The 21,373-nt window shown below is 34.8% G+C and overlaps 3 protein-coding genes across 3 annotated transcripts in view; all 3 read right to left on the bottom strand.

Moving 5' to 3' along the window:
• Positions 1–125: 125 nt before the first annotated feature.
• Positions 126–9,520, bottom strand: cfap221 (cilia and flagella associated protein 221). Its single transcript, XM_056730989.1, has 25 exons — positions 9,497–9,520; positions 8,807–8,975; positions 8,608–8,708; positions 8,213–8,299; positions 7,956–8,051; positions 7,769–7,869; positions 7,561–7,664; positions 7,212–7,371; positions 6,560–6,671; positions 6,195–6,264; positions 5,576–5,651; positions 5,401–5,470; positions 5,188–5,271; positions 4,880–4,951; positions 4,662–4,713; positions 4,282–4,364; positions 3,983–4,063; positions 3,080–3,187; positions 2,785–2,955; positions 2,507–2,650; positions 2,284–2,384; positions 2,094–2,189; positions 1,908–2,012; positions 1,779–1,814; positions 126–1,368 (listed from the first exon to the last, which is right to left on the bottom strand). Exons 2-25 carry the CDS (start codon positions 8,934–8,936, stop codon positions 1,242–1,244), a joined length of 2,367 nt encoding a protein of 788 aa, XP_056586967.1. The 5' UTR covers positions 8,937–8,975; positions 9,497–9,520; the 3' UTR covers positions 126–1,241.
• A 500-nt stretch (positions 9,521–10,020) lies between these two features.
• On the bottom strand, positions 10,021–13,513 carry crfb15 (cytokine receptor family member B15). Its single transcript, XM_056735700.1, has 7 exons — positions 13,415–13,513; positions 12,493–12,601; positions 12,113–12,279; positions 11,877–12,031; positions 10,968–11,133; positions 10,625–10,749; positions 10,021–10,512 (listed from the first exon to the last, which is right to left on the bottom strand). Exons 1-7 carry the CDS (start codon positions 13,482–13,484, stop codon positions 10,174–10,176), a joined length of 1,131 nt encoding a protein of 376 aa, XP_056591678.1. The 5' UTR covers positions 13,485–13,513; the 3' UTR covers positions 10,021–10,173.
• Positions 13,514–13,625: 112 nt separating this feature from the next.
• Positions 13,626–21,373, bottom strand: part of dmd (dystrophin) — an 89,076-nt gene continuing 81,328 nt past the window's right edge. Inside the window, 3 exon segments of the mRNA XM_056770471.1 lie at positions 13,626–16,081; positions 17,101–17,193; positions 19,675–19,795. Coding sequence (XP_056626449.1) covers positions 15,984–16,081; positions 17,101–17,193; positions 19,675–19,795 — 312 coding nt within the window. The 3' untranslated portion in view covers positions 13,626–15,983.

Raw genomic sequence — 21,373 nt, 5'->3', positions numbered from 1 at the left:
TCTGCAGAGTAACTCGGCTTTGTATCTTTGATATTAAAGTCTATCTTTTGGCAATGGAACCCACAGTTTTGAGAGCGATTCTTCAGAGCCTTAGAAAAAAACACTCTTTTAGACTCTTTAAGAGATAAGAGAAAAGTTATTTTGTACAGTTTATTACACAATTCAGTTCCAATTAGTTCTACAGTGCAGAGTATTCTTTACATTTCAGTATAAAAAATATGCTAAATCTTTTAAATAAATATAATAATAAAAAAGATATTATAATATAAAAGAGCTGAGAACAGAAGTTAATATGAGCAAGAGGAAATCAGAATACCTTGGGTGTGGGCTCTTTTGGTCCATGACCACCCCCCAAAATACCCTCCAACTATGAGGGACAGTGGCAGCAAATTTTGGAGCACTGTTTTTTTTTCAGAAATGTTGAGATGCAATTTTAAGACTCGATTAGAATGCAAATGTCAACAAACCACGAACTTCCTGCAATACAAGGTGATAATGAGGCTGCCTTTCCTCTTTATTCCCCCGGAGACAGGAATAAAGCATGTGTTTGCTACTGGGAGGCAAATTTGTCAGTGAGAGCCGGGCAGAAAATTGTTGGATGCAGACAGAGCAGGCTGGCCTGACATTTGCCGGGGGGGACACCAGAATGGCCTTTTGCATCTTGTGTCTTTGATTCTTATCTTTGATCCTTAACTTCATTATTAAACTCCATCAGCTCAAAGTTCTGTACTAAATATAATCTCAAACGACGACTGTAACACATGAAAGTGCTGAATTATGTTGTGGTACTTTGGTGTGCATGTATCTCAGATACAGTATCTGGTAAGAACATAAAGTGAGGTCCAAAAATATAAGACCATATTAAAACATTTTTTTCTAAAAAAATAATTTAGAAATTAAATATAAACGGGATCTTCAGTCAGGGTTGCAGGAGAAGAAAAACGAAAAAACTGAAGCAGGTTGTTAGGGAAAACTGAAAAAAAGTTGGTAAGGAAAACTGAAAAAAACTGTTTAATCATTTGAATAAAAAAGGTACAAAACGAATAATAACAAAAAACAAAAGAAAGAGAAGGTTCTGTGCGTTTTTTAAGGGTATTGTTGCCGATCATGTTACAGTCATTGACTGCCATCTGGTGGTCATTGTTATTTACTACAGCCTGTTTGTTTGCATGATCTGATGCCGTTTGCTTCAAGGCTATTATTGACTTTCTTAAAAAAAAATAAGATATAAAATAAGAATCCTATTTATTCTCATGAGATGAGGGGCTGCTGGTCCTGCCTAAAGATTTTAATTGTTTCAAACTTTGCATAACTTTTGTTCCCAGTCTGATGATGTGGTCGGACTCCAGTGGCAGCTCACATTGCTCTCTGGGAAAGAAAAATGATAACAAAGAAGGAGGTTATCTAACATCATCTTGATACAACTATCCTCACAGACAGAATGGCGATGTCAGAAGAGCAGAACAGACAAAAACAAACACAAATAACTAAACATGCCATCTGTTCATTATTCATCATAGCTGCAGTCTGGTTAAGCACCTGCAATATATACGAAATTATTACGTACAACGTAATATAACGTACAAGTCTATTTTCAGCATTGACTTTAAGGAAGGGCTAATCTGGAAAATGATGGTGAACGGTTGTAAAAGTGATGTATTTTTGCATTTACTTTACTAAAGCAAATTATGCTGCATCTGTCAGTCATAGTGCAATTGGTAATGACAATATTACCATTTTATGAGGATGTTGTGCTACCCTGATGTGATGACACTCACCTGCTGGTAGTTGCTGATGTTTTTGGTGTTGGAGTTCTGAAAAAAAAAGACTGCGGTTACCATCCATGATAAACCACGATTAAAAAGGCACGATTATTTCAGTTGGAATAATTTATGAGCGGTTTCTACCCATCGTCTTCATCCTCTCTCAGAGATGTTGCCGAAGATCTCCCAGACGATCCAAACTCCGCTTCGACCATTTCAGGAGTGAGACGGAGGTCTGAGCCATCTGACCTGACAGAGGAACCAAACTTTGAGTTCACAAATCTTGCGCCAAATGAATAACCAAGATGGATTGACTGTGTCTATACTTACAATCCAGGTTGAATTTCATCTCTGATGCTGTCGGGGAGATCCTGAAGGGCGGGCGGAGCCTCCGTAGGAAGCAATATGTTTGTGAAGGGGTCAGACCTGCCGATTATAAAGCAACATTTTAATGCTTTATTTTGATGTACGTGGAAATGAGTAATCCTACAGAGGGGCGCATGGAAGTCTGTGTGCTTACATGTGCGAGACGTGGTCTCCTGTGAGGGTTGACATACTGGATAAAATCTTCAAAGATGTCGAAGGAAAATTCTTCCATGTCATAACCCCTTTGATTACATCCTGCATTTGATATATTGTTCATCTTAATATTAAATCTATTTCTCTTGTGTCTAGGCGAAACAACTAAGATATGAAAAATTGAGATCTTATTTATAGTTATATATATAAAATGTCCAACGCACCTTTCTATCTAGAAACTTCTTCTGTGTTGAAGGGGCATACATACTCTTCGACGTGTATCGTGGCAGCGGGCAAAGGTGAAAGTCTAGATCACATTCCAGGTACAGCGGAGCCGGTTTAAAAGCATAAACGTTGGGTGCAGGATTCTGTCATAAAATGTTACGACATAATAGAGATTGAATTGAATAGATAATATCACACGGTATCAAAACTGATTGAAAACACAAAGATGTTGTGCTAATACATTTAAAGAGATTCTATAACAAGGCTAAATACATACAAAAATCTGGAGAGGATGGGCATTTGGGGGTTTCAGTAATGCTTCAGGGGCACAGAAACTTAGACTGGAATATAAATCCTGATTTGATCCCTCATGTTCCTCTACGTTCCGGTCCGGCTCATCCTCACTGAGATCTGCAGATGTACAAGCCAGCACTGGCAAAAGCTCATCCTATAAAAAATTCAAGACATCGATCATATCAGAGGCTTAAAAACATATTTTTATTACTGGAGTAAATTGTGTTATAAAAACAATGTCCGAATTTAAAAGCTATAGTTATAAATGTGTCGTGTACCTCCGCTCCAGTGCGTAATGTTCTCATCAGGTTAGACGGAATGAAGTTTGCTGCAGCATCGTAGACGGATACTGGCTGATAGCCCATAATTCTGTAATACTGGGGAACCTTAATAGTTGATGAGGTTAAAAATCGATAAATTTATCCCACATAACATTTTCGTACTATAAATATAGCTGACATTAATATCATGTCTAGTAGTTATAATATTCGGAGAACATTCAACCACAAACAAATAGCAAAACACTAAAGTTGTTTTGCTCAGCGGTAGAATTTTTATATCTTAAGAGAATTGCTAATTATGCTATATTTAGTAAACAATAAAATATTTTATAGAAATTCTTATGGGAAATTACATTTTGACGCTCTAGTCTTTTACCAAAAATATATGTGTGATTCTTTGGTTTCAGAATATGGTTTGCTTTTAAAATCTTGAGTTTTATTTGGCACAACTGAAACAGATTGAGATACCGTGAGATGTTGTGACGTTGTGTGTGACAGAACATAGAAAATTACTACATTCCTTTTCTCCGAATGTACTTTCTTCATTTAATATCACTGGTGTCTAAGTAAAACAATTGAGGTTTTATTTATGTGATTATGAGACTATTACTTCATATTTTATTGCAATTCAGCAGTACTACTGACAAACCCATTAATAACAGAAGACATTAAAAACAGAAGTGGTTTAATATGTTAAGTCTCTGGGCTTTGAAGTGTTTCCTGATTTTTACTGTTACATATAGAGCTAAACAAAGAGATGACTGACGCACGTTTAGAAAACGTCAACATTTTGCAAAACCACGTTGGACTTTTCAAGGCAAACAGCAACCTCATGGATTTTCAGCAATTTAACAAAAAATCCCTGCAATCTGAAGTGGAAATGATTGTGTATTCACATACCTTTAGATCGAATATTGGAGTGCTGGGTTTCCTATCCAGTACAGGCGGTCTTACTGGAACACGACCCATAGCATTCACAGCCTTAAAACCACAACACAGATTTATCCTCTTCAGAAAATGCCCTGAATGCTGATATGAAATTTCTTGGCATTGTTTGTACAAAACAAACGGGGTGTGATTTAGAAAAAAATTCTAAACATCAACTTGTTGCTTTAACATGGTGGTTTCTAGGTAAGCAGTATTATTTTAACAGAGATAACTGAAGAAGTTCAATAATAACTATTTACGGTATATCTTACAAGTTCATCAGGTTGGTCTTCAGTAAATGTAGGAAAGCAGTAGGGAAGAAGCTTTTCTGGTGTCAGCTTTAAAAGTTGCTCATCTACAACGAAAGTAGGGAAAAATGTCAGAAAAAAGTGTGCTTTTACAGGATACTTCTCACCCTCATGTCATATGACACCTGTATGACTTTATTCTGTTGAAGGAGGTAATTTAAGGAACGTTGCTAACCAGACATTTGCCCCTATTAACTTCCATTTTAACCACTGAAACATTTCTCAATATTTTTGGTGTTTCACAGAGCAAGAGTCAGGTAGAGGTTCTGAACAACATGAGAGTGAATATGAAATCCCTTCTAATATTAATGTTCCCTATTTGAGAGGAAATTTGCCCAACTCACCAGATTCTTTGTCTGCCTGAAGTCTCTTGTTCATACGACATTGACGAACCACCTAAAATAAAATACAAAGTAATATTTCCACTTTTATAAGTACATTTTTGCATTTTATTTACTGGTTATTAGCATTGTAGCTTATACAACAAGTGGTACACAAGCACCATTACAAAACAGGTTAAATATTATGTTTTATTAGGTGTGCAAAATGAGTTATTTTATACCTTACGAACAGCTTGCTGGAAGAGTCTGAGAGCTTTCGATCTGACCTTTAGCTGGCCAGTAGATTCTGGGAGCTTTAACAGAAAGAGAAGTATACTGGAGTGGAATTTATGACTTTTTCAGTTCAATATATTAGATGAGATTAAACATTTGTTATACATTTGTAAGGTTAGTCATTTAAATAGATGCTAGCAACTGCGTTCAGAACATGTGACAAAGGGTTGACACTTGGTTTTCAAGGCAAACAGTCAAGTGATTGAGGGAAAAAGATAAATTTATTCCAAACAAACAAAAATATGAATTCATGTACCTGTCCTGCATTTCTCAAAACTCTTCGTGAAGAACGTTTTGATGAGGATTTTGAAATGGCTACTGATTTAGCACTATACTTTTGCTGAAACACACAAAAACACACAGTATGAACATTCAGTAAAAATGAACAAAATGCTGGACGGCAAAAAACTAAAATTATATCTATGGTCTTAAAAATGTTGAATGTTAATTGTGGATGCTTAAGCCTCACTTTAAATTCACCATCTGCCTCTTCTTGCACTTTCGGAATTTTAAACTTGTCATTACCCACATCAGCCTTCCTAAAAATAAAATATTTTTTTAGCATTTTAGCTATATGATACTGTACTGAGTGTATTCTCAATGTATCTCCTGTAATATATCAGTAATGTTATAATGCAACACACCAGCGGTTCAGATCGTCTCTCTTCTTTTGTTTCGCATTCTTTAAAAATGTGCTTTCCTTCATCTTCTTGGTCAGGTCTGCAGGTTTGGTAGACATAGCATCGACAAATAAAACATAATGGGTTAAACCACCGCGATCACACCGATTTATATTTGGTTAGTTTTTATGTAGTCTGAACTGCAAAACATCATACGGATGAAATCTCATTTTGGAAACATTTATATGTGATTTTGTATTTGTATGTTGAAAGGTATGAAATCTTTTTGAAATGCGTTTTGGCCATGGTGGTCTGACGATAAAAAATATGTTTTATTCAAAATATGACATATTTGATATTATATACACTATAGTAGGTCATAAAAGGACATTTAGAGTGTCTACACACTATATCTGTATTTACAAATAATGCAAGTGAATGAAAGGGTTTTATTTTCATTGAAAAAAAAACAAAGAAAAGAAAGGAAACCAAACAGACCAGAACAGAACAGAACAAGACAAAACAAGTAAACTAAACAAACAAAACAAGAAAACGAATAGAAAACAGACCCTCTTCAGAAAGTTATAACCCCCTCTAAGATTCTTAGATCATGTTTTGTCTTGTGTTTGGATTTCACTCAGACCTGCATTTGTGGGCACATGTGTGTTGGAGATCTGAAGCTGTGCATCGCCTTTTCTTTTCTTGTCAACACCCTGTAAGTGATTGTGAAAATAAGTAAAACATGCTTCACCCATAAACATTTACTATTATTAACTACTGTTCATAAGGTCATTGAAATGATCTGATTTACATAAAATAAATGTGTTAAAATAGTGTGATTGTTGTGCATAGCACTTCTAACAATACTAAATTTCACAAGTGCTTTGCTAGCATTGCTATGAGCTCCAAGCTCATAGAACAAATTTTTTATCAAAACACAAATCTCTCCGAAACACTACACTTTTCAGCAGGCGCCTTTTAAGGAAGCCCCCTAAAATAACCGCTTACCTTAGGCAAGGATAGAAGCATTTTAGGTCTATGTTGAGATCCCAATGTTTTTCCATCAACAGTCTTTTGCTCTCCAACCAAAACATCATCCTCACAATCTCCATCTTTTTTACTAAGATAAAATGTATTACAAAATAACACATATGTAACATGACTACATAACTAAAACAATGTTATTTTAAAGTGAGTGAAGCTTGATCGAGCCAAAGTGTTCGGTAGCTAAAAGGATACAACACAGTGCTAGCAACTTTAAGGTAATGGGTTCATACTTCAATTTATACTCCAGGTTTCACAGACAAGTCTTAGCTTAAGCCAGGACTAGGTCTTTGTTAAATTAGTCGCTTTTATAAAACTGCCTAAGAAAGGAACATCACTGTTGTGCATCTTTAGACAAAACAATGGGCCTGACATATCTTAAGATATTACAGGGCAAGTTATTTTCATTTAAGACAGCTCAAACATTAATAGTCTTAAGCCTTGTCTGTGAAACCGGCCCCTAGGATCTTTTAAATCACCAACAGTTTAGTAAATGAGCCAGAATTGAAATCCAGAGATTACACATGGACATAAGAGAATTAAAGTGGTTTGGCAAATCTATACAACCTATTTTTTGTAAAAGTTGATAAATGATATGATTAGCACATTATAATACCTGGCCGGCAGGTATGGAGAAGAGGAACCTGTTACTGTCCAGACAACAGGTTTAGAGTTGAATTGAGAGATAACCAGTTGCAGTGTAATGTCAGCTGTACAATATCTCACAGGTGTAAAAGTCACTCTTAACTCCGTCTTTCCGTTTGCCGGAATGATGCCTGAATAACACACAGACAATCTTCTATTTATCAGATTATTAAGTTAGTTGTACTATGTAGTGTGTATGTATTTGGGAAGTTCATTTTACATTGTTTTATATTAATAATATTTTCATTTATCATGTAAATTAGCAAGAGATTTATCTTGTTCATTGTAAGGTTTTTTCATACCAGACGAAGGCTGGTTACCTGATAGTGGTCTTACAGTAAAGGCCTCATGTGGTTGAAGACAATGCACTTGGAACTCAAAGTCTATCGGACAACTGCATTTAAGTGGAATCACATGACTGATGCTAAAAAAATCAAATATTTTCGATTACCTCATCATTGGAATCATCAAATCTTTTTCTTTGCATACAATTTGCTATACTGTATGTTAAATCTCATATTTGTTTACCTCTGTCCAAGTGGCACGGGTGGTAAACTAATATGAGATGGAATATGAAGGTCATTGATAACAGGGTACGCGTGAACAGGAACTAGTAAGTTCTCCTCTGCCTGAAACAACAGGACAAAAACAGAACACATCGCAGCCGTCTTGAGCGTTATCAGCGTACAAACATCATAGGAGAACTGGTTCTCACCTCACAGTGAATTCTAATGTCATCACAAAAATAGCGCCATTCGTCCGGATGAAAGTTCACTGTAATGGTGTACGCGAGACCCGGGACCAGTCGGCACTAAAGTTGAAACAAAGACAACAATCGGCTGTCTGATATCTTGGACATTGTTTGGATGCATTTAATAGAGAAATCTCATAAATATAAACAATTATCGTGAAATTCAAAACTACACTAACCTCTTTTTAAGAATATTGTGATATTTGTAAGCTGATGGTTACCTTTTTTGTGTACTTAATTTGAAAACTCTTTGTCTGAGGGGGCAGAATGTGAACACTGAGCACATCCGAAGAGATGTTGACAAGTTTCTGGTAAAGACAAGAGAGCATTCATCATTTCATCATACTTCCTCCTATATTGATTTTCTTCCCCTTCTGAAATGTTGGTTTTAGTTACAACTCATATTTCCCCATGACCTCAGTGTAATGTCAGTGGAAAACCGCTCATGTGATTCAGACAATAGTCTTTAAAATCTCTAATAGTGAATCTTTTGTTGCAGATGAACGAAAAGCATAGTCAAAACCCCCAAAACAATATTTAAACATTCCACAGAATTCACTTTACACCCAAATATCTGTTTTGAGCAAGATGAAGACGAGCAAGTGACAAAACCAACCAAGATCTTCTTGTAATTCTTCCCTACTTCAAATCCACTGAAATGCAGTTCTGATGGCTCGGCTTGAACTACACTGTTGCTCTTCAATTTTGCGAACACCCCTGAAAGAAAAGGCAAACGCTCGCAAGATGATAATTATTAATGATGGGTGGTGTAATAAAATGACATATTTAAGAAATTAAGCAAATTGTGGTCTCACTGGTTTCAAGCAGGTGATGGGGGACGTTTGCACTTTTTCGGGTGTCCTCTACCAGTTGGCTTAGAGGAAGCAGGTTTCTTGTCCTCGCGCTGTTAGAGAAAGCCTCCGGGGCAGAATGTGCCACCTCCATCACAGACTTTACGCCGTTTTTATCATAAACACACTGTACCTGTAAAACAACAGTGCATGCATTTCATCTGGAAATATTTTAAATGTGTTTTCAATTTTTGTGCAAACACATCAAACTTTTTCAGTGAATGTTGCCAAGGGCACATTTTATAAGCGTAACAGTCTTGTCAACAAAAAAGCTATTGCACATGGAAATAGTATTTCAATATTTGTGTAACTGGTCATTTGATTCAATTTATTATCTAATTTAGATTAGCATTTTATATAGCCTAAACAGTCCTGAAAATCCTATAAAATGCAAACAAAGTTGTCTTTTAATCGCAACATCAGAGCTTGAAAATATTTAAAAAAATAAAAATAGCATAATGGGGAAGTCTCCTTTAAAGAGTTTGTTGACCAAAAAAACGCTAGCTTAGCATTTGTTCGCTAAATACAAGAACATCAATAAACAGATACAATTTATGCCAATAGTTTTATGTAGATATTTGTATTGTTTCTCTTTTAGTTAAGTTTCGATATTTTTGTCGCAAAAATCAGGCACTCGCGAGAACGTTGGCCTACCTGCTGATACTCCGGTCCAGTCACGTCAACAATCCATCTCACCATGGCAACAAGTGCTTATAAATTAAGAGCACAAAGGTGCAACGACCAGAAGCTCTTTAGAGAAGTTAATAAGGTTAAAATAATATTTATGCTATAAGGGTTGCTTTACAAAAAAAGAACTAAATGTGAATGAAGTAAAAAGAAAGAAAACCATTGTGTTATTGTATTTTACATACAGTGTTTAATTTGAGCGAAATTCCTCACTCTTTTTTTGTCCCCAAAGCTTATTTAAGTAATAATCAAATATTAAAAAATCCTTGTGTTGGTAAAAAATTTGCTTACGGTACCTGTGTAAAGTGTCATAGTGCTTAGCCCCAACAGCAAAATAAATGTATGGTATAAGCTATAGTTATTGCTATTCAGACGCTCGAACATAAATCAGAGAAGTAAACGGACCACACAATAAATATATATATATATTTTGTAAATTTAATTTAATAATGTTATACGCATTATTTACAATAACAATCAGTCAATTCAGTCATCCATTCAGTAAACAGCTATACACCTCACTTATTTACAGTCACATAGAAGATAAGTATGTAAAAAATATTGCACCAGATATAATAGAACAAACACAATAATGTGGAAAATTTGCTGTAAATGAAACATCATTAAATATTAGCTTGTCTACTTCAGCAAATGTTTGTGTGTGTCATATTAAAGTTGGAATCAGCTAAATTGTAGTAACAAGACTGAATGGAACTTCCAAACCCAGTTTGATTTAAATGAGCGACAAACTTGTTCTTCAAGCATATTGGGTAGAGATGGTTCGGGTAGAAAGTCGGTTCGGGTTTTGTTTGCATCAGGTGTTTGTAGTCATACTCCACTTCTTGAAATGGGGCTAGACAGCACGTGTCCTCCTCCGGGTTCTTGGCTTTCACAGTGGGAACTTCATAAAAGTGGTCCTCAGATATGGCACTTATTTTATCCAGCTTTTCTTTTTGGTTTGATGGATGCTGTATTGCTTCAAACTGAAAAGAGTGTCAAAAGGTTTGTTAATGGCATGTTAGTGGATTTTTACAGTCAGAGATTTGATAACTAGTGGTGTGTTTAATGTAATGACGTGATGAAGTAGAGACATACCTTGCTAAAACGATCAGGTAGTTCGGTTTCAGGATACAGAAACTCTTTCACTTTATATATCAACCAGGAGGACAGGAGCACCAGAGGAAGGAGGACAGCAACTGCGATGACGCAACTGGTCAGAACTGATAAAAAAAGTGAAAAGTCTCTTAAAGGATGTCTAAAGCATTCAAGCTCTAGATTTCTAGCAGTCAAACCAATAAATATCAATCGTCTACAAGTTCTTAGTGCCATAAAGTACATCATAAACAGCCTGCTGCATGTTTAATAAAATAAATACAGTGTTGAGTTTTTGATGCTCAAGGTTTACATCCAGTTTAAAAGATGAGCAACGTTTGCATACCAGGAACGTTGTGCACGCAAACAGCCGGACTGAATGGGGTCTGATTTCTTTTGTCTTTGAGAAGCATTCGCACCTGAGTGCAATATCTGCTCCATGAGCTCAATTCTTTTATTCTCATCTTCACGTCTTCCTCCTCGTCTTCGTTATTAATCTTTTTCTCGATCACCTACAGGAACAGAGTTCGTTTTGGTTGAGACGAGCATGAAATGACCCTTTCCTTACCATGGCATTTGTTTTCGTCTTTAAGCTCAATTCGCAGTGATAGCAAAGCAAAGTTCATGGGTTTGCACCACGAAACACAAATGCTGATTAATTATCATAAAAGTCATTTATTTGGTGGTATAAGCATAAACTAAAAAAAGTTTAAAGGTCCAGTGTATGACATTTAGCGGAATCTTGTGGTGAGGCTGCGAATTGCAACAACGGCTCACTCCACCGCTTAACCCTCGGTTTCAATGCAATATGGTGGCTGACATAGCACCTATATATCATGTTGATTATTCGTTCTTTTTCAAAGGAGATAAAGTATTTATGAGCGCCATCAGTTTGTCCATTTAGGGCTTCTGTAGAAACAACATGGCAAATTCCATGCAAGAGGACCCCCGTGTAAGACATCTAGATAGAAATAGCTCATTCTAAGGTAATACAAACGTGACACTTCATTATGTAAGGTCTTTACACACCTTTGAAGACACTTTATGTATATTATTTTGCATTTCTGTCAATAGATCCAAAAAATGACACACTGGACCTTTAAGTACATCATTTTTTACAAGCTAAGCAAAGATTGTATTTAATATTTTAGTTTATAGTAACAACTAACATTTTCGGACTTTATTGTAACATTAACACGTACATCACTAAATCTTATTCAACACTGAAACTTTTAACGTGCAATAAACGTCTTACCGATTCCTCATAGCCATCGATCCAATATTTGATGACATAAGACACTTCACTGTAAATGTTCCTGAGTCTGCCCACTTTCAGCACCGGGTCCTGGACGTGCACTTCCAAAATATTCCTTTTGATGAAAAGATGTACAGCAGGGGGTCCTATGATAGCTATAGGGCATCAAAGTAGTAAATGTTTTAGAGCAGTAAGTTCAAAAAGAGAGTTTAGGTCCAAACATTAGAGGTACTCACTTTGCGTATCAGGTGTGAACGGATCTGCATTAACCCACTTAGAGAACCGCCCCTGAAGCTCTGCTCGCACCTGGAAAACGTACCTCCCAAATACAGTTGGCAACTGTCCCGCGTCACATTTCAGTTCTTTAGAGTTGTTACAGATGTAAGTTGTTACTTTCCCCAGGCTGCAGGGGCAAAATACGGATGTCAGACACGACACAACACAATAATACGTCAGGTAACATGTTCTCTCTACAGCAAGGTTATTGTTTTCAACTTCTGCAAAAAATGTAAGTTTCAGTCCATTGACATTTTTCATATTATAAAGTGTTCTTTGTTTTTTATTTTTTGTGTTCTTGAGTTGGAAGAGGGGTATAGTGACTGTAAATGGTTATTACCTATATCTTGTAGTGTATGTAACATTATCCATAGAATTATGCAGATACTCTACAACTGCACCCATGTTGACAGAAGTTATCTTCACATGCTCGGGTGCTGCCAATTTTCCTAAAGTAAAACAGAGAACCACCACGGTAGGTATTACATTATACAGTTAATGCAGTAATGCAGGTGTGTTAAAGATACAGTTCGGCCAAAAATTCAAATCATCAATCTTCATTTATTCACCCTCGAGTTGTTCCAAATATGTATACATTTCTCTGTTTTGATGAACACAGAGACAAATATTTGGAAGAATGCTTGTAACTAAACAGTTCTTGGCCTCCGTTGTCTACCATAGTAGGAAAAATTACAATATGAGTCAAAAATGCCCCAGAACGGTTTACTTTCCTACATTCTATAAAATATCTTCTTTGGAGTTCAACAGAACAAAAATTTTAAAAAGATTTTTGGAGGAAAAAAAGGTGACCAAGAACTGTTTGGTTAAGCATTATTCAACATATCATTTGTACTCAACAGAACAAAGAAATATACACATATTTGGAACAACAGTTTAAAAACCAACAAATTTGTTTTGTAATTATGATATATTAAATCATGCAGGACAATTGTGACTAAAGTGTCAAAAAAGTCTGAATGGTTCCATAAAGATCCCTTAACATAATCTGAACCACCATATTTTCTTCAGATTAAAAAAAGGTAAGAAAGAGATGGTTCTTCTATCTATGGCTCCGTCGAAGAACCAATGAAGCACATTTTATTTTTAAGAGTGTAGCAAACCTATATATGTTACAACGAGTGTCAGATACAGATTTAATATTTCAATATCATTTCAAATGAACCAAAATAAACATGTTATATTTACACTTTCTTTTGAAACAATACGATCATCTAAAATAATAGTTGGCAAAAAATACTCACCGGCATGTGTTGAGTGAACATGTAGTGTCATAAAGAATATAAAAGGCAACATTCTGAGCTCCATAAACATGATTGTAATGATCAGTGTGACAGAGCAAACAGTGGCAGACAATTTAAACTCTCTCTCTGAGTCACATGATTAACAGGAACCAGTAACAATGACTTCCTCTTCAGGCACACATAGACTAACAGACAAAGATAAACAAGATCAAACGTTTTATATGTATTTTTATTTATTATAGAAATCATTTGTGCATTTAGACTTTGTTTAAACAGACTTTTTACTTGTATTTGTTTTTATAGTGACATAAAAATGTACAGATAAAATAATACAAACCAGGGAAAAAACGGGGAAATTTGACTGCTCTTTGGAAATCTACATTACCCAAAACGGTTGCTGTGGTCATGTGTCATCCAGTTGCAAAAATAAAGGATGTCTAGATTTTGGTCTAGTCACATACTAACCTATGAATGAAGCTGTGAAATTATTAATAAAGGACTCAATCAAAAGATTATTTAAATATTACAGCAAATATAACTCAAAACTGATTTGAACAAATTAATAAAGCATCCATAAAACGGAAAGAATATGACTTTTAGGAGTTTAATCAAAATCAATGAAATAACAGTATAAAGTGTATTTAAGAGTGACTGCGTATTCTGTTTTGTTCTGTTCTTAAGATTTATTTATTTTCAATTATATACCATTGAAATCATTTTTAAATACACATTCTTTCGGATTTACTTAATAATCTGTAATAAAGCTTGACCATGAACAAAATGATGCAAGTCAACGTTCCCAAAACAAGCTTGTTTCCAATCTGAGCACCTTGTTTTTTAAGCAACACATAGATGATGTATAGCTTTACTCTCTATATCTTTATCATATGTTTATTGTGTTGTATTTCTTAAGTTTTGAATAGGCCCTTCTGTGTACTGTATTGTGTTATGGTCTCTGTGTACTGGATGCTCCGGTCACCAAAACAAATTCCTTGGATGTGCAAACATGCTTGGCAATAAAGCTCTTTCTGATTCTGATGTGTAATAATAAGTGACAAACAGTTTCTCCTTATCTTTCCCATTAAAAAGATAGTGCTGAATATCTTACCAAAAACACACTTCTGCCTAGATCACTCTTGTAATAAATTCTCGGTGTACTGGTTTATACCATCTGAACTTTGTGATTGAAAAATGTATAAGTGACATTTCTCATTATTATAACCTACTTAAGATAAATCACTTGTTGTATTCCTAAAACTGAGTCGCTTTGGACAACAGCGTCTGCTAAATTATTAAATGTAATGTAAATTACTATATGCAATCGTTCACCAGCCAAGCAAATTCATAATGAAAGACAAATGGCGGCCATAATGTGTTTTCATTTTTATCAACCAATGCATTGGCAAGTTAAGAAACCCACAATTACATTTCATCGTCAGGTAAAATATTCTTTTTGCAGTTACAAAAACGTATGATTTCAGTGTTAGAATCAAATAGCACATCTTAGAAATAAATATGTAATACTCTGGACATGCTCTTCTCAAAGGTGAAAAACCCATTTTAGAATTGAAATTGTGTATACAGTACATTATGATCATTTTTAATATATATATATATATATATATATATATATTACATGTTATTATTATTTGTTGTACACACAACAAAAATATATCAGACACACAAACTCAGATTTATTAAGTGACAATGCAAAGTCTAATAGATTTTGCTGGCTTTTTATTCTTATTAGTGGATTTCTGTAAAGTTTTATTGTTTGCTAGCATGTTTTTTATGTCAATGGTAATAAATAACAACAGATGTTAAACTACTGTTTACTCTGTATTCTTGTCAACAATTACATTCCAAAATTACAATCGTGAATAAGGAATTACGCAATTGCTGGGTTATTTTTTATGAAGATCTTATTAGTCCTGAACACATCTAAATTACATCAGATGAATGTTGTTGTCTGTGGTAATATTTTCTCTCAATGACATTAAAATAGAAACATTATGAGGTAGCCAGTATATAACCATTTACTTATGATTTGACATAAAAACATGACAAATGTTTGCCGACTGCTAGAGTTTAATGGGCCGGGTTACACCACGGAAAAAAATAAATCACACAATCGTTTTTCATACATACACACTTTCGCACACGCAAACACGCACACGGAGGACGGACTCGCTTTTTAATATGCATTTGTTATTTTGTTACAAACAAAATTAGTCGATAAAGCACCCTTGCGTATACTCAGTCACGCATTTAGATAAAACACTTTGAAAACGCGGTCCACGCTGTACAAACACATGGCACGCGAGACGTTACATGTTATATAACACGCTGCTCTTTCTCTTTTTTGTACAATTGCATAGAAGTCTAAAAACCTTTTCGTAATAAACGATTCTCGTCTTGCCGTTAGAAACTACCGAAACTACTAAAGATCAAATCTACAATGTGGAACCGCGATCCTTCAGAAAAATAGATTTTTATTGATTTGCCCGTTGTAAACATAGCCTGTTCAGTTGTTTACACTACAAAAGCATGCACAGAGGAGAAGACATCTTCAGTCTAAATCCCGCTCCTCGGTTATAACGCTAACCAACGACTCCATGGCATGTCCAATGTTATCCACCATGTGGAAAAGACTTCCAACGTTAGGACCTGCGAGGGATGAAAAAGCATAAAACATCCGTTATCAGTGTCTTCATACACAATTTAACAATGCGCAACTATGTTTGGACATCTTGTTAGTTTTGAAAATATGATGTGCGAGTGCAATAGAGTGTGGGATGGGATTTGTGATTTGTTCTACAGCTTTGCAATGACAATAAAAACGTCCAATTCTAGTCTAGTCTAGTCCAAGAACAAAATTGTAGACAAAAGTGGAGGAGAAAGGAAAGAAAGTAAAAGGGTTAGTTACAACACTAACCTTTTATGGGCTTAGTCGTCCACCTTAGACAAAGAGGAAAACAGAATAATAAAATCAGTAAAGATGGGGAAGGTGATAGACAGAAGTGAATCTAAGCAGGAAGTGTATTGCAAGCAAAAGTAATACATGTAACAAGAATTCACACATTTTATTCTATAAGGATAAATATACAATTTTAAGGTCAGATCCGTACAGTTATGTGGTTGCTTGCAATAAATATCCAGCTAAGAGTCATAAAACATAAAAGCGTGCTTCATCATATTCATAAAAAAGCCAAGGAGAAATAAAAGTGGAGATTTAAGAACTTGATCATGCAAAAATTAGAAACACACAGAGAGCAATGTTATAAGTACGGACTTGGTCTTTTGATCTGAAAAGTTAATTTCTTCTTTTAATGCTTAAATTACTAATGACGTCTTAAATTGAAACTGTCGAAATCTGCTACTGCCACCTAAATCTACAGTGATATGTTATAAAAGGTTGATTAAAAGTTTCAAATATACTCATAGGATTCAATCATTCATAAAATGACCAGCTAAATTAAGTTTTACAGATGGAGAAAAGTCTTTATACTGTCATTACACTGAAAACCACATTCAAATATCAGTTAAGGAGGTCGTATCGCAAAGCATCTTTTAAGATAGGAATTCGCTCATGATGGGGGAAGATGAGAAGCTTATAGTATAGTACCAAAAAACGGTTTTGTCAAATTCTTTTGAAGAATTCACAAAAAAAAAAAATGAAATGTCACCTTGGCTGTGAGGAAAGGAGTAGTTGAGCTGCTCGATGACATCCTCTAATCCAGTGCTTGCATCCTGGGAGGGACTGGACAGCTCATCATCACCTGAACACACAACAACCACTCCGTCACACTGAGAACGTGCCTCATAAACCCGGGACCCTGTGTACGATGTGTTCATGTAACAAAGATTCAAGGTGACTATAGAATTGTTTTTAATAAAAAGACAGTGTAATCATTAAATCCAATATAGATGAACTCAAACAGAAAGTCAAAAACAACCACATGATAATAAATATTAATATATATATATATATATATATATATATATATACTGTATATATATATATACACATACACGTATGTTTTTATGTATTATGGATATAAATGTATACCTTTTTTATTTATTTATTTAAACATTAAGAATTTAAGTCCTTGTGAAACACTATAGTGGGGATCGTCTCTACTTCAGTATTCTGACTAATTTCATGCAATTTCTTTTTTCATTAAAGATCATGCGCATGTATTGGAAAAAAATATCACCCGTAGGAACAATTTATAATAAACACTGCAATATTCCATAAAAAGCAAGAATTGTTATTTTTGAGTAAGTTGCTTTAGGTAATGTGAATATCAACACAGAAAGAGAGCAAGCAAGAGCAAAGAATCCATTAAAGGAGTCATATGACACGGCTAAAACGAATATTGTCGCTTGTTTTGGATGTAATGCAATGTGTACTGTATACACGAATTAAGGTTCAAAAACGCTGTATTTTCCACATACCGCATGTTTGTATCTCCTCTTTTCGCCGCCTCTATGAAACAAAGCTCATCGCCTTGAAAAGCGAGGTGTGCTATGATTGGCCAGTTAACCAGTCCGTAATGATAGGTCGAATACTGCAAGCATGTGACGGAAATATAACGCCTCTTACCATATTTGGAACATCAGATTCCAAAGCAATTGTACTTACAGGTACAACCACCTTGCCTGCGTACACATTTGGGCGGTCTTAGTCAAATGATACCACGAACTGACAAAGATTTAAGGAGATGGGGTAACACGAGGCGTTTCAGGCAGGTCCGGGTGAGCATTCGCTTTTAGATAGAATGCATCTTTTTTCCATCTTTAATTTTATTGTAATTTAACGTGTCTATTACATGCAGGGGCAGCTTATAACACAACAAAAACACGTTTTCGTGCTATATGACCCCTTTAACACATACCAATTTCTATCATAATGCGAGATCTAAAACAGTACAGTGTACAGTCACTGTAGGTATGGAAACTATTACACATGGACAAGAATTGTTCTAATAACTAACAGTTTTAAAATAAAAAATTATCTACAACTTTTCTAAAAATGTTATAAATTAGGTAGTTGACAAATAATAAAAAAAATTTGCAACATCAAGAATTTACTTTAAACAGTCTATGTAGCAGAACTACAATGAATTCAAAAGAACTAGAAAAAGTGCACAATGATTTTTTTATGGTTTTGAGTAATGCAAAGCATGTCATGCCGCTGTCACGGATAAAAAGTCTTGTCAACTACCCAATTATTTTCCCATTAAACACAAGACAATTTGAATAATAAGTATCCACCCCCTCCCTTTCATTAAATAAATAAAACAATTACAAATTTCCATTTTCATTGAATGTAATTCAATAAAATTTATATATTTTCAAATATCTGAAAATGGGCAATTGTTTAGTAGCGAGTCATTTTTGAAAACGTATCCCTAGTTGGTAATAAAGGACTGTGTGCTTTTGTCGGCAGGAATGACAAATATCTTCAAGAAAATAAATGAGTTAAACGTTTGTTATTGAAAGAAAAAATGAGCTTTAGCGGGAAGGAAAAACAAAGGGAATGAAAATATTTCAGAGGCAGAAACTGAATCATCAACAGTATTTTACAATCATAATTCAGTAATTGTTGTTAGGATCCTAAAATGATGTTTTTCTCATTTGTTTACCTCAAATCTAAAGACAACGAATACAACGTTGGCTAAAAGAGAAAATGCACTTCTTTTGTATCCACTCAAAGCGATCTCTCTTTTTGATTGACAACAATAAGATATCATTGCCTCTTTTAATAGCATCTGAAAATCCTTTGCTGAAACCAGCCTGGGCTTCAAGCCAAGTACAGAAATGAAAGATAATAATGATGCATATCATTTAATTACAAAAATGTAATTAATGAACAAATTAATACATTTGAACAGTATTCAGCATTAGATAAGAGGGGTCTATATTAATAACTTTATTTATCTGCATACAAACAATATAATTCAGAAAGCACCAAACGTGTGGCCGATCAACATCCTTATCCTTTCATTCCAGATCAGCTTTAAAATGATGAGAAATAATATTTAAAGACTAAGAAGTCAAGACTAATTCAATCATGTTAGGACAGTTGCTTGCTTAGAATTATGTTTCTCCAAATTCATATAAAAAAGACTGCCAGGATTACATTAATAACTGTTAGAAAGATTAGTTGTGAGATAAACTTTATGTTAATTTTTAAGTTAAATACAGGTTTATTAATCTGAAGTGTTAGGTTTAAACTGGAAGTTAGGGACATTTACCCATGGTGTCTGTGGTTTGGCTTGCGGCCACACGCAGTGAGGCCAGGCTGGTGTCAGATCTCGGTGAGGCAGTGGACGGTGTGGACAGGCCTGTACCATTCACCTTGGATTCAGTCTGTTGCTAGGACATAGGTAGAAAGGAACCATAGAGATTAGGTAGGGGAGTGGATGTAGAAAGAAGTACTGGGTACTCAAGCATTTCCAAAATAGTCTAACAAAACATTTGTTTAAATCATTTTAATTAACTTAATTTGACAGCCAATTTTTGTAAAGTCCCTCGCAAAAATAAGAAAGGGCGCCTGAGTAGTTATTTGTGGTTTATTTTCTCCCTCAAGGACAGTCAATAGTTTATTAACCGAAATATGTAAAAATTCTCCAATATATGTACAATATTTCGTTTAAAGAAGTTAAAAAAAATCATATAAGCAAATAAGACGCATCTCAAATACACATTTCTTGAATTGCATCTTTCAGGCATCTCTTTCCCAAATGTCACAAAATCCTTGAGCGAACACTAAAGTAATACACAGGCTGAACATTATCACACACAAGCTTGCAAACAATTTTTAAGGCAAAAAATATAAAGAAGTATTTTTTACTCAAGACTGTTGAAAGCATCCAACCATCCATAAAAACTATGTCCAGGGTCCTGTGAATTTTAGTGATGACCGTACTGCTATTCAAACTCATCTTCCCATTTAATAGTTTTGTTATCTTTTTTGACATTTTTATGATCAATATTAATATACAGCAGAACACAACATCCCGAAAAAAAAAAATTGGGATAAACAAAATGCAATTTAGGGACGAATAAAACAGACTTCATTGAGCCCTTTATATATATATATATATATATATATATGTGTGTGTGTGTGTGTGTGTGTGTGTGTGTGTGTGTGTGTGTGTGTGTGTGTGTGTGTGTGTGTGTGTGTGTGTGTATATATATATATATATATATATATATGTGTGTGTGTGTGTTTATATATATATATATATATATATATACACACATGCATACATACACAGACACTAACACACATATGCATTTGTACAATAATACTCCCAGCATCTGAAAATATTTCACTTTCATGTTGAAATAGTTGTCACTTCAAAACTATTTAAAGTTACCACACACATGCTTTATTGAGCATGTTTAAGCCATGCAACATTAACAATTCATAACGCAAGATCCTGCTGCCCTCTTCTGAAATACCTTCATAAACGCATAATATCAGATCAGCATGCTGAAATCGTGAAAAGTGTTGAATCTGTTTTCCGTTTGTTTATAAGAGAAACACATTCACATGAAATGAATATGGAAACATGTTTATTAAAAAATGAATAATAAAATTCAACCTGCGGTTGCAAAGACAAACTCGTTTGTGGTTATTCTTGGACATGTCCGTTAGAAACAAAATGAAAACAACATCAGAGAGAAGTGAAGCCAATAAGCCAATGGCTTCAAACGAAGTCGAAAGAAGAGCTCATTTATATGATTTTACTCCAGTTCTTCTGGCTTCAGCCAAGGCGGCCGCTGGAAGTCTAGTGAGATTTTACTTCAAAGGGTCCACAAAGAACGCACAAAGCAGTTCTTTCTAAAAACACATTCGATATATTTTCCATTTGGCAGAGACCCACAGTCAACTAATGCTCTTTCAGAAGTTACTGTATGCAACAAGACACGCACAATTTCTTCAGT

The sequence above is a fragment of the Triplophysa dalaica genome, chromosome 2 (assembly GCF_015846415.1).
Source record: "Triplophysa dalaica isolate WHDGS20190420 chromosome 2, ASM1584641v1, whole genome shotgun sequence".
Lineage (NCBI taxonomy): Eukaryota > Metazoa > Chordata > Actinopteri > Cypriniformes > Nemacheilidae > Triplophysa > Triplophysa dalaica.
The sequence above is the reverse complement of the archived record's forward strand: the minus strand, read 5'-3'. Positions and strand labels throughout refer to the sequence as shown.